Source organism: Schistocerca piceifrons, chromosome 6 (assembly GCF_021461385.2).
Source record: "Schistocerca piceifrons isolate TAMUIC-IGC-003096 chromosome 6, iqSchPice1.1, whole genome shotgun sequence".
In the NCBI taxonomy this organism is placed as follows: Eukaryota; Metazoa; Arthropoda; class Insecta; order Orthoptera; family Acrididae; genus Schistocerca; species Schistocerca piceifrons.
In genome coordinates this window covers 550,299,438-550,312,959 of record NC_060143.1, presented here as the reverse complement: position 1 = coordinate 550,312,959, position 13,522 = coordinate 550,299,438, and the positions used below count along the sequence as shown (strand labels likewise).

The following is a 13,522-nucleotide window of genomic DNA, read 5'->3' as shown; positions in this document are numbered from 1 at the left end:
TTCTCTAACCCAGAATGTCTGTTTCTTTTGAGCAATTAGCTAAAATATTAGGCTGTGTGAGCATGCCTCCATGCCTAATTCAGACTATCATTGACAGTAATGTTTCCATCTATTAGTTCTGGGCACTATAACCAGAGGTCCTTCCAGACAGTATGTAGGAGGAACACCACTGGAGTGACTGGGTTAGGTGGGTAATCATTTTTGCAACCACAGGGATATATATAGACTGCATTAATTTTATAGAAGTGAAAGAAATGGTGTCAGTGGTAATGAAGATAGAATGATATGATATTAGATACCTGAAAACTATGCAGAAAGATGAACCTGCAATGTAGTGAATGTCATAACGAATGATCTTGTGCCAGACTGAAACTTAAAGGTACACATCATGCTTATGACCAGACTCTCTAACTTATAGTTTGTATGAACGTATGTCTTGTCACACCTTAAATTTTCATTGTCAGGGGTACTCCTACAGTATGTACAACAACAGCATCACTAGGAGAAAGAATTTCTTTGCATTCCCTTCATTTCAATGAATTTGATCAAATGATATAGTCCCGTACATGTGTCTAATACATAGTTCCTCACCAAATCTATTCCATCTCTACGCGATCTGAAGTTTTCCTGGCGTATTTCCAATTTGAACAGTTCTCGGGTACGACCGGGTAGCGTCGTAATTTCTCCACAATATTTCGGCAGACGTGCACGCAGCCATCTTCAGGTGGTTCCTGACGAATGCTGTGCTGTTCCTCTCGGCGCCCTATAAATACTAGTCGTTACCCCCTCACCCGTTTCTCTCCCGGTGCCTTCGGTGCGGCCGGCGCGGCCCCTGCTGGAGGTGGTGGGGGAAGCGGCGCCTGGGTCTGAACTGGGGTCTGCAGTCTCCCTGCTGCCGCCGTTGGGGGTGGTGTTCGATCTCTGGGACCGCATCTTTCTCTCCAGGCTGAGTGCGGGGTTCCAAGCCTGACTAAGTTGAAGGTCGCTGTCTTTATTAACTATATCGTCCTGTAGTTGCATTTCGATGGCCTCTTTAGTAACACAGTCCCAGAAGTAGGATTGATAGAGTATTTTTGTTTTTTCATAGTCCATAGTATGGCCAGTCTTTATACAATGGTCAGCCGTGGCTGATTTAGTGGCCTGGCGTAATTCGGTACGTCGCTTGTGTTCGTGGCACCTCTCTTCTACAGTGCGGACTGTCTCCCCAATGTATGATTTTCTGCACTGACAGGGAATTTGATAAACGCCTTGTTTTCGAAGGCCTAGGTCATCTTTCATTGAACCTAGTAGAGTCTAGGATTTTGCAGGGGGTCGGAATACACATTTCACACTGTGTTTTCCCCAGGATTCTACCGGTTTTTCTTGAGGTGGTTCCGGCAAAGGGGTTCACGCCAATGACTTGTGTTCTTCTGTTTCTTCTTCTTGTTCTCTTGGCGCAGTCTGTCCGAGTGCAAGTCTTATTTGCTTTTGGTTTTACCCATTTTTCCGAAACGTTGTCTCGAGGTGCTGCATTTCTGCTGGAAGGCTCTCCTGATCGCAGATCGATCGTGCCCTGTGAACAAGTGTGCGTAAAACGCCTTCACGCTGGGAGTTGTCGTGGCAACTGAAGGCATTTAGGTGTATGTAGGTTTTCTGTATACACCGTGTCCCAGCTTGCCGTCAGGTTTCCGTTTCACCAGGACGTCAATAAACGGTAGGGCACCACCCTGCTCCACCTCCATCGTGAACTGTATGTTGGGGTGCAGCGAGTTGAGGTGTCCCAGAAATTCATTTAAGCTGTCCCATCCATGTGGCCAAACAACGAACGTGTCATGCACGTAGCGGAAGAAACAAGTTGGCTTTTGTTTTCCTTGTTCTACTGCCTCTCCTCGAAATTCTCCATAAAAATGTTGGCTACAACCGGTGAAAGCGGGCATCCCATGGCGACGCCATCTGTCTGTTCATAATAATTTCCGTCGAACAGGAAGTATGTTGAGGTGAGCACGAACTCGAAGAGCCTTGTTAGGTTGTTGTCGAATTTCTTGCGTATCAGATCGATGGAGTCTTTCAGTGGTACCCTAGTGAAGTGGGACACTACGTCGAAGCTCACTAACAAGCCGCTATCCTGGTGCCAAAGTTCTTGTGTACGTTGCACAAAGTGGATGGAACTGTGGATGTGGTTTTCGCATTTTCCCACAAATGGACTAAGGAGACCCGTCAGGTGTTAATCTAGTTCATAGGTTGCTGCTCTTATGTTGCTGTCTATTGGACGCACAGGTGTCCCCTCCTTGTGGACCTTTGGTTGCCGCTCGTGGTCGAAGTTTCTTGGCAGTTTTTCCATCAAAGGTACTGTGAAGATGTTCAACGGTTCTTCTTGGAAGGCGACTTGTCGGTTATCCTTCTATCCTTCTGTACGTTGCGTCATCGAGAAGTCCGTAAATTTTTCCCTCTCAAAGAAAGAAAGATTGTTCATAGGCACTAAATATGGAAAGGCATGCATCCAACAAAGAGTCCTTATGTTTGAGATGGTCTTGGCAGAGAGTCTCATTGGGCGAATGCACCACCACAATGTCCGTTACCAGATAGAAGGCATACTGCTAATGACACTAACTACTGGAACAAGAAAAGCTACTCTCCATGGAGAGGCCTTGAAATCCATTCACACAAGATCTCTCAGGATAGCTTCTGGTAACTAAAGAACTTGTGATGGGCTGCAGTGATGTGGATTATGGGATTCAAAATATTTGTCGAGGTTACCCTCAGTGGTGGTGTATGAGAGGGCCTGTGGCTCAGCCTTGGGATGAAGCTCCTTGAAGAGTTGAAACACCGATGGGCCAGCATTAGCTAACAGAAAGGCATGGTGCTGCATATCATCTGCGATCTTACAGATGCAGAAATGTTATTCAAGCTGGATGTAGTAACTGCTTGCTTTATTCAATTGTATTGCAGAGGCTACATGTGCTGATGAGCATGACTTGGGACAGGGTGAGATTGATAGAGGAGATGAATATAGCGAGGGGGAAGAGGAAATGGACACTGGGGAAGAATGGAATTAGTAGGAGGCAGGTGGAAGTCGTATGTAGAGGGCTAGTGGGCAAGTGGAAAAGGGAGAAGGGTAGGTGGAGATGGAAGAGGTGTAGATAGATGTGGGTAGAGGAAGGAGTAGGAAGATGTGGTCAGAGGGAGGGGATAGGAAGATTTTGTGAGAGAGAGGGGATGGAGGATATGGTCAGAGAGAGTGAGTGGAGAAAGATGACATGGTCAGAGAGAGTGAGTGGAGGAAATAGACAAGAGGGGGGGGATGAAGAGTTATATAGAAAATGTTGGGAGGAGGAGATAGAGAGAGAAGGGAGAGGAGCCATCTTATGCATGTAGCATTGGCAATTCCAGCATGAGACACATCGATGGGAGAGGGGGTGATGAACTGGGAGAAGGGGTGGAGAAGATGGACAGACAGCTGAGAGAACTGGGGGTAGACAAAGAGAGGGGGAGGGGAGATATACTTTGAGAGGTGGAAATGCAGGAAGCAGGTGGAGGGGGTAGAAGGGTTGTGGATAGGCTGAAAAGGGGCAGGAGGATATGGACAGAGTGAGGAGAGGAGAATGTGGAAAAAGAGAGGGGGAAGAAAATGTGCTCGGAGAGAGGGACTGAAAGGAGATGAATGAAGTGTAGTGAAGGATGTGGAGAAACAGCTTGGGAAGGATGGGATGGAAATACAGAGCTGGAACGATGAGGTGAGGAGAGAGATAGGAGAGAGGAAGAAGAGGAGATGTCTTCAATACACAGAAGGATCCAGAAAAACTTAGACACTCTTTCATAGTTAATATCTTTGGAACAAAATGACTCATCATAGCAATTTTGCATGGTAGTGTAGTCCATTGCTTTCTCAACAGATTTCGGCGCGCGTTTTCCAGCAGATGACAGTGCAGCAATGAATGATGAAGATTGTCATTTGAGCAATGCAAGGCCATACTGAATTAGTACTGCAAGTACAGAAACATGATGGAGGTACAGAACTGTCACCAACACGTACAACAGTTCATCGTATTTAGGATGAATATGAAGCCAACGGTAATTTCCAGGATATGCCGATTGAAAGCATCAAGGTGTAGCCGATTGAAAGCATCAACAAAATCCAGCTTTCAGCAATGCTGTGTCACATCATTTTACTAGGTGTATTCAAAAATCTATGAAGCAGGGTGCATGTAAAAGTGAGGTAAGCTAATCAAGCGTACAACGATTTCTGAAAGCTGTAAAGTGGAAAGTGTAGACTCCAAGCTCGCTGCACATTGTGAACGAAGATGACCTGTATCAAAGGACGGGGTACTGAGAGTGATTTGAAGGCATACTTCGTGAGGATGAATAGTTTGCAGGGATGGTTTTCTGGTCTGACGAGGCGCAATTCAAACTGAATGGTACTGTAAACCTCCATTGCTGTGTGCACTGGGATCCTGAAAATCCTCAACTTCAAGTGGACGAACATGTTAGTCTACTGGGTGTTAATGTGTGATATGGTCTTCCATCATGTGTTTTGTTTGGCCCAGTTCTTCTTTGAAGATATCGTAACTGGTGGGGTGTATCTTCATATGCTGCACACACATGTTTTATCCGCCATCTGAGAGGTGTTTGGAATGATAGATTTTTACTACAACAAGATGGCGCTCCACCTCACTACAACAGAGATGTCAGAGCCTACCTGGATGAAAATCTTCCTGTATAATGGATAGGTTGAAGAGGAGCAGTTGAGTAGCCACAGAAGTCTCCAAATCCTACTCCTCTTGACTTATACCTATTGGGGATACTGAAAAACGAAGTTTATCCACAGAAGCCATGTGCACTGAATGAGCTACGAGAAATGATCGAGACGTCCTGTGTGGCTATCACATCAGCAAAACTGATAGCTGTAGTTCGGTCAACAGTTAGGCGCCAGTGACGTTCTTTGGCTGCTAATAGGGAATCACTTTGAACACATAAATTAACCTTTCCCCCCAAGGTATTATTGTAACGGTATGTCATTTTGTTCCATTGATATCGGCTATCAAAGAGTGTCACATTTTTCTTGGTCTTACTGTGTATGTCAAATGCATGTACAAGCAAGGTTGCAAAAAAAGTCTAGTATTATTAACAAATTATTGTTGGGTGTTTCTTACTCTGGTTGCCTTAAATTTCTGATGATAACTAATTTGCATTGAGACAAATGTTGTGTGCATAGTAAGAAAGATCAATCAGAGCGACTACCTTCTGTGATGATGGATTCTCTTCCTGTCACCTTTACATTTAATGTCAAGTGTACTTCGGTGAACACAACAGAAGTAAACCTTTTTGGTACCCTTCTCTTTATAAACTGCTCAAAAATGGTGTAACTTGCGTGTCCATGAGCACATGTGTGCTTAAATACAAGTGGAGAAGGAATGAAACACTAAGTTTTCTGAATAACCAAAGTAAATGCACTCTGCCTTCCTCGTTGTACAAGAAGGGTTTCTATGTTTACACAGTGAAAGCTACAGCTTGTTATTAGCATACTGAGAAGGATTCTTGTGAGGAGATACTGCAATTCATTCCATTCACTGAATTCCCACTATCTGGAAGAAGATGTTCACGAGGAGGGTGCGGTGTGCTCGTGCATTATTGCCTTGGAAGATCTGGACAATAGGCTGGAGGGTACTATCGCAGTAGTGCACAGCCCTCCAATTGGTGCCGAGCAGCATCCAACCTATGTAGACTGTAGACAGTTCTGGCACAAAACATGACTGATGCACGCCCCCCTCCCCCCACCCTGCCCGATCATCTTATGGGACTGCATGCGTCAGATGTGTGCTGGAACCTGGCCACGTCCACTCCCAACTACCATGGCCATCAGGGCTACAGAACACACACTGGCCCAGTTTCCGTTCTTGGTGTTCCTTCACCCACATTCTTCACTCACAATACAGTCCAGGGGAGGGTGAGCATGGTTCATGATCTGGTTCTTAATGGATCGCCTGGAGACGACTGCATACTGTCTTGTGTTGACACAGCCTTCACAGATGCCTCCAGAAAGCCAGCGCAAAGCACTTCTGCATTCTCCTCGGTGTAGCTAGGAGCCACAGTTTATAGCTAGGAGGCAGCAGATAGGACCGTTATGAGCGCAGGGACCATGATGAGGCAGATGTTCAGTGTTATGCATCTCATGTTAGTTGTCTAATGTTCGAATAATGTCGCTATGTGTATGCCAGTTCGACGATCAGCTTGCCATACTCATAACCCATCTTGACTGTAGAGAGACATTTCACGGACTCAGCTTCTTGATTTGACACACAGTGCACTAACGTCAACTGCACCGAGAATAAGTATTAACTTTGTCCTACAGAACATTGGTGGCTCTACATACATTTTCTGTGGGCAAAAGAGTATCAAGAAAGAGGCTGGTGATCAGCAAAACTCAAACTATACAAACAATGAGAGTAGGATAAAAGTTTTTCTTTTTGAGCATTTTCTATTAGGATCTCTTATCATTGGTTGCTTTTCATCGCGTTTACTTGAACTTGCCCATAAAGAAGCAGCTGCTTCCTTTATAAGTGATCTGCTCTAAAGTGGGCTTTGTGACATAAATATGGACCTTATACAAGTGTTCCCAATTTGCAACAATACTATCTGTTTCACCTCCTATTTGAAGTGGTGTCGACTCAGGACAAAATGATCAGCGCGAATTTGTTCACTGATTTGGTGTATTGGTGCAGTCCAGTTGATTCAGGCACATGGGACATGTCCTTGTTAACAGATCTCGAGTGGGGCCAGTGCTGCGGATTGAGAGCGTCTTATTTGAATACAAACAGTGAACTCGTTTTGCAGACTGTTCTGCTCAGAAAGTCAAGCGTCCAGTCTCGAGACCCAGTGATTTGGTGTCTGGTTCTCATGATGTCATATACACAATCATATTTTTCACGCTCTAAGCGGTAAGATACAGTCCGGCGATGTCCCACAGTATGTAGTGGATACACTGCCTGGGTTGCCAGTTAGCTCTCAACAGGATTTGTGAAGAAGGGTCTTAAGTCACAAGTGTCACATTTGCTGCATTCGTTGCGGCTCTGTCATGTAACGCATGAGATGAAGGCGATGTGTCCAGACACTTGGAGAAAATCCTGTGTCTCCACTGAACAGGACTTCATGTTACAACCATATCATGTACAGCATTACTTTATAGTCGGTAGAGCCAACATGAGGTATCATAGCCATAAATTTGTTTGTTCTTGGGGTAACAGACTTACTGTGTGCGAAAAATGTCTTTTTTCTTGGAGTGTGATCGCTCATCTCTGGATAAAACCACTCTATGTATGCTACACTGAGAAGACAACAGTCATGGGATACCTGCCTACATCACATCGGATCTCCTTTTCTCCAGCATAAAGCAGTTAGTGAAAGTCTCCAGCAGAAATACTGAGCCATTCTACCTCTACAGCCGTCCGTAATTGTGAAAGAATGTCTTATAAATGTTCTATGGCATTCATGTCGGGTGATCTGGGTGGCCAAATCTTTATCTTGAATTATCCAGAATATTGTTCGAACCAATTGTGAACAACTATGGCCATTGATTGACATGGTGCAATGTTATCGATAAAAATACCATCGTTGAAAGGCTGCAAGTGGTCTCCAAGTACCACAACATACCATTCAATTATCGGTTCACTTGGACCAGTGGAACGAGTCCATTCCGTGTAAACACAGCCCACATGGTTATGGCGCCACCACCAGTTTGCACAGCGCCTTGTTGACAACGAGGGTCCATGGCTTCGTGGAATCTCCACCACACTCGAATGCTGTCATCAGCTCTTACCAACTGCAATCGGAGCTCACATGGTCAGACCCCGGTTTTCCAGTCGTTTAGGGTGCAACCAAAATGGCCACGACCCTTGGAAAGGTGCGACAGGGGAGGTGATGCTGTTAGCAAAGGCGCTCGTGTCGGCTGTCTGCTGCCGTAGCCCATCAGTGCGAAATTTCGCTGCCCTATCCTAACGGATATGTCCCACATTGATTTCGGCAGTTATTTCAAACAGTGTTGCTTGTCTGTTAGCACCGACAGCTATGAAAACGCCGCTGTTCTCGGTCATTAAGTGCAGGTCGTCGGCAACTGCGTTGTCCCTGGTGGGGGTAAATGCCTGAATCTTGGTATCCGCGGCATGCTCTTGACACTGTCGATCTCGCAGTACTGATTTCTTTAACGATTTCCGAAATAGCATGGCCAATGCGTCTAGCTCCAACTACCAGTCCCTGTTCTGACTCTGTTAATTCACGTCGTACCGCCTAAATCACACAGGAAACGTTTTCACATGAATCACTTGAGTACAAATGACTACGTCGCCAGTGCACTGCCCATTTATACCTTGTGTACGCCGTACTACCGCCATCTGTGTACGTGCATATCACAGTCCCTTGAGTTTTGTCACCTCAGTGCTCGACTGTTTAAAGGCAGTGAAGATTTTTCGATGCTGGTTCTACTTATCCTTGTTCAGCTGTAGCGTGAAATTTTGGTTGAAAGCTGCCAGAATTGCTTAATTCTTCTGCACTCTTCAGTGTTTCATAATCAGTTAGCTGCTACGATTCAGGCTTCTACCTTTAATTTAATCTTAAGCCCGATCAATAGATCATTGTCGATCTTTGCAAAACTTAACCCTAGAATTTTTCTTCTTCAGTTTCGTTCAACACTTCAACATAAAAGTTAAACAAATCTGCTGACATAAAAAAACCATGTAGCCATTCGCATGCCGATCACAGGCCGAACTGATTTGATGTAACACTATTTTTAGTTATTATCGGTGTTGGGGATGTAGGTTAATCTTAAGCACACTCGATATTTTACTGAATGAGAAACGAATCTAAAGTTAAAATGAGAACGTCAAAGCTAATTACTATAGCAGCTTTGGCCATACACCACGACTAATAAGTTAGTGGGAACAGTCATCTTGTGTTCTGTATGTTTCCAGGGCTTTTGTAATTTGAAGATGTGGACAGGGAATTTTACCTGACAGTTTGCATCACGGGATGATAGCACGTTGGATGTATCATCTTTTAGTAAAAGAAACTGAAGTGTTGTATCAGACGCCTGCCTATGAAGACCGTTTCAATAACGAAGCTAGAAAATTAATTTGGAAGCCGATGTCGTTACACGCACCTGTAAAGCATTAAAAGGTTGTAAGTAAAGAAAAGGCCATGATGCAAAATGAAAGGGTCACAAGGTGTAGTTAGGGATTACATCTTGTGACATGACACATAACAGGTTTTGATTAGAGCTTAGTAGCTCACACAGGTTGTAGTAAATATAAACTTGTGTTCTGTCACTGTATTCTTCTTTGACAAGATATTAACTGCAGTTCCAAAAAAGTATATGGTTGCGTCGAAAAACCTGCAGTTGCTTCCATACCTCGATAGATAAAAAAGTTTATGGTATTAATTGCATGACACAGTGTGTGTCTGGTCCACATCAGCATTTGTAAGAAAATTCCATTTTCGTATCTAGTAAAGGACATGAAATACGACGTATGTTATGACTATAGGTCATCCAAGTCGCATGTAGAATTGAATGTACCATGTTATCCTCCCATATATATACAAACCAATATGTCGAGAATGGAAATATCTTTTTGTCTTCAACATAACACTATTTCAATATGTTATCTAAATTTGATATTGAGCAATGTATGGCCTGAAATGGAACAAAGTCTACACAATGCATGTTTACCATTGTAAACTCTTAAGATTTCGTGTATTGTGTATTGACTTTGATGCATAACAATAACTATGATGAACAGCGAAAAGAAGTCCAATTTACTATCGCTCCAAGGTGTCAGTTTGGGATGTGAAAGAATCTATATGTTTACGAAATAGTTTCCTCAAAATCAGATGAAATATTTGAGAGTGTCCAGCACGTCCGTTCTAGCGCTTTACAGACAATTCGTATGTATATGTATATGTGCTGGTGGAGGTCATCTCGTGTCACACTCTGTGCTTGTGACTGGTTGCTCGAATATTCAGAGAAGCAGGCAGCAGCGGAAAAGTTTGACGCCGCCAGACAGCGACGCGACGCCTGATGCAAACTGCCACTGGGGTGTCTCCATGGCAACCTTGCTGCTCCCATTACGTTTTCTGAACAGAATTCTCCTTTGGGAAATGGTCGTAAATCATGGCGTCGAACTGTTTGACGACCACGAAATACACTAAAAAAACACAAGGTGCCCTGCTGCAGAGGGAGACTCTGTGAAGCACCTGTTGCTTGCTGCTGCTAACATTTCCGCGCAGAATACTCTAGCGGGATCTGACGCTAACACAGCGGATTCCCAGAAACGATTCGATTAACAATTTCGTAATGTCGGTCACCGCTGTGAGGTCTGTCACTGATTGAAACTACAAGAACAACAACAGAGTGCCAAGACGGAACCGAGGGATCCATTTATTTACTGTTGTGCACGCGAACACAGTCTGTAGTCGTCGCGCAGAATCTGCCTGTTGACTCACGGCCTCCGCGCGCCCACGCTGGTGCGGACGCAGGCGCGACAACGGCGGCTGGGCCTCCGCCTCTAGCGCCGCAGCTCCCAACTGCTACCGGAGGCGGACGAGGAGCTGCTGGGGGCAGCGGCGGCGGCGGTGCGGGCGGCGAACCGGCCTCGAAGACCCGCACGTAGCTTCCGCCTGCGGTAGCGCCGCCGCGGCCTCCACCTGGTGTGCGGAGCCTCGCCACTGCTGGAGGATGAGCTGCGGGGGGCGGTGGTGGGCCTTCCACGACGACGCTGACGTCGCTTCCCCTTCCGGTGCGGCACCTCTGAAGCACTGCGGGCTGCGGGTGCGGGGGCGAGCGGAGGGGCCGCCGTCTCCTGCGAGACGAGGACAACGTTTTGTGACGTCACTACAGCTGATGAGGCATTGAGGCAAATGGAAATGTGTGGTATATTTCTGATCTAGGTGGGCAAAGCTGTTGTTAAACTGCTTCACTGATGGTGAAGTGGTATTCGTGCAGGTTTTTTCAAATTTGCTGACTGCTTTAATACACAATTATTAGGCTCTTTAAGTGGTCAGTGACGCTAGCTTCTTAATTCTGGACGTAGACTACCAACATGACGAAACCATTCAAAAAGAAAAAGAAAACCGAGCATGTCTTATTCTCATTATCACTGACGGGATTTCGTGGCAGATTTCACAGAACGCTTCAGTATCAATAACTCTGAATAAATCCGTTTAAATGTGAGGAAAATGTAGCCTACCTTGTTGACATGTTTCAAATAACAGGGAAATGTTGTTAAACATTGTGGTATCAGACAGTCTCGGTGGCATAGTGATCTTTAGTGGGCAGCAGAAGTGTTAAACTCAGAAGAGCGTTCCTGGAGCCACTCAAGTGCAATTATGATCGTGTGGGGTGACGCATTGTCCTGCTGGATTTGCCCAAGTCCGTCGGAGTGCACAATAGACATGAATAGATGCAGAGAAATGTAGTTAGTGGAGGACTCTCCGCCACATCTGTGCATACGATAAGTATATTAGGTACTATCGTTACCCTCACCTTGGATACAGCAGTGTCTCTCACTCCCAGAACAAACTGATGCTGTCCGAAGAGCGTCCTACGGAAAGATCATCCTCCCTGTGGACTGAACCTAGAGACACCCTGACAGAAACACTAAGGTTCACATTATATAGCTATCAATATCAGAAACTGAATATTAGACAGATAGGCGAATGTTACAACATTTTTCACTACAAAGTGTATTTTTTGTAAACATATTACACATTTAAATTTGCTTTTTATATGTAGAAACTCTTATCTGTCTGAAGAGCACTCTTCAGTGGACTAGTGACACGTATTGCTTTCAGCCTGCTCAGTGGACTAACAGATATGTGTTGAATTGGTCAGTCCAAGTTTTTGTCTAACGTAGGATTTCTGGCTGTGGAAGCCATAGCCCTCCATCCAGTATCACATTTCATGTGAACAAGAAGAAGTAGCTGAATGATGACTTCATGAAGTAGTGTTAGGTAGAAACGACAGATGATACCTCGCAGTTCCGACGAACGTGTGATTTTTGCCGCCTACTGAACTGACTTGTGTTCTCAGCGTCTGTTTTAACAGGAGATGGAAGGATTACCCTCTGGTCTGCGCGCCAGAACTCTCACTTTCGTTCAATCATTGTGCTAAATTAACATTCATGCCCCGTTTAAAATAAAATTTATGTCACTTCTTTATGCTGAGCTATCATTACATAGTCTAAACGCCGTTTTGCTATTAACTTGCCAGAAACATTTGAATAACAAGAAAGAGACCAATCACTTTGTCTGTCATACAGGCAGCACTGTAAGGATATGAGAATTAAGCTGGAAGCCAGAAATAGTATCCTTTCGAGGATCACTGGTAGTAGGGAGGACTCCAAACGACAAACCCTCCAAACGACGACATTAGCAACATTTCAAAGTGCTGCAGAGTATGCATGTCCAGTCTGGTATAAGTCTTTCCACGCAAAGTTCACAAGGCACTAAACGATATGGGTAGTGGTATTCCAGGATATTTGGAACCTACGCCACTTGTAAAACTCTACAGCTCTCAGCTGTAGCGAACCAGATATTCGTTGTGACGTAGCTGACAATGCAGAGAGAACTAAGCAGGTTTGTCAGGAAAAAATAATGTGGGCAGAATAATAAAAAAATTGATCATAAATTTCAGTTAAACTAAAAATTCTAAATCAAGAAATATATTAGAATTAGCTTTCATTTCCTTTAATCAATTGTATCTCAATTTAACATGTCCCTCTTCAAACAATTAGAAACCTAAATTGCTATTGATTTCAAATATCCATTCAGTAAAGGAATCTTAAACCCATTATTAAGCACAGTCTTATTTTATCTGCACATCTGGTACTGAAATATTTGTATCCAGTAGTGTTATTCAACCCATTACATTAATATCTCTATTTTTTAAACAAATTAGAATTGCTTGCATTATTGAGCTTCTTCAGGAGGGGCTCCATTTAAATGGACAAAATTTTTATTGCAATAAAATGTTACATGTTATAAGTAGACAACATTGATTGCAAAAACAGTATTATTCCAGTGGTGGAGTTGTTAAAGATAGATATGTATTTGACAAAAGGAACAAAATTATTTAAATGAAGAAGACAAAATATTGGGAACCATCAAAAGTTAAAAAAATGAATTATGCTCCAAAACTCTGGCGACAAAAATAGAAATAAAATATTTATTCTCATGAAGAACAAGAAAAGCTTAACAGAATTTTAAAAAACGAAAGTCTACATACAAAATACGAATATTAAAATAATATTATATTTTTTTACAAAAAATATTAGCTACAGAAGAAAGGAAGCATTACTTATATTTAATGAAAGCTGGTGTATTAAAGATAGTTTTCAAATTTCTGACTTTCTAATTCAGATTCATGATTCTCAAAGTTATGAATTAAAAAAGAGAAATCGAAAGGAAGTAGTTTTATAAAATGGAGAATACAAGAAAAAAGTTACTTTATTTATATAAATGTTAAAAAAAATTCCCAATACAAATTTTATTTTTATGTTAG

General features: G+C 43.5%; 1 protein-coding gene across 1 annotated transcript in view; it reads right to left on the bottom strand.

Moving 5' to 3' along the window:
• Positions 1-9,117: 9,117 nt before the first annotated feature.
• LOC124803456 overlaps positions 9,118-13,522 on the bottom strand; it is a 128,496-nt gene continuing 124,091 nt past the window's right edge. The window contains exons 6-7 of the mRNA XM_047264645.1: positions 10,616-10,823; positions 9,118-9,127 (exon numbers count right to left, since the gene is read on the bottom strand). Of these exons, the coding sequence (XP_047120601.1) occupies positions 9,118-9,127; positions 10,616-10,823 (218 nt within the window). The remainder of the gene's footprint in view (positions 9,128-10,615; positions 10,824-13,522) is intronic.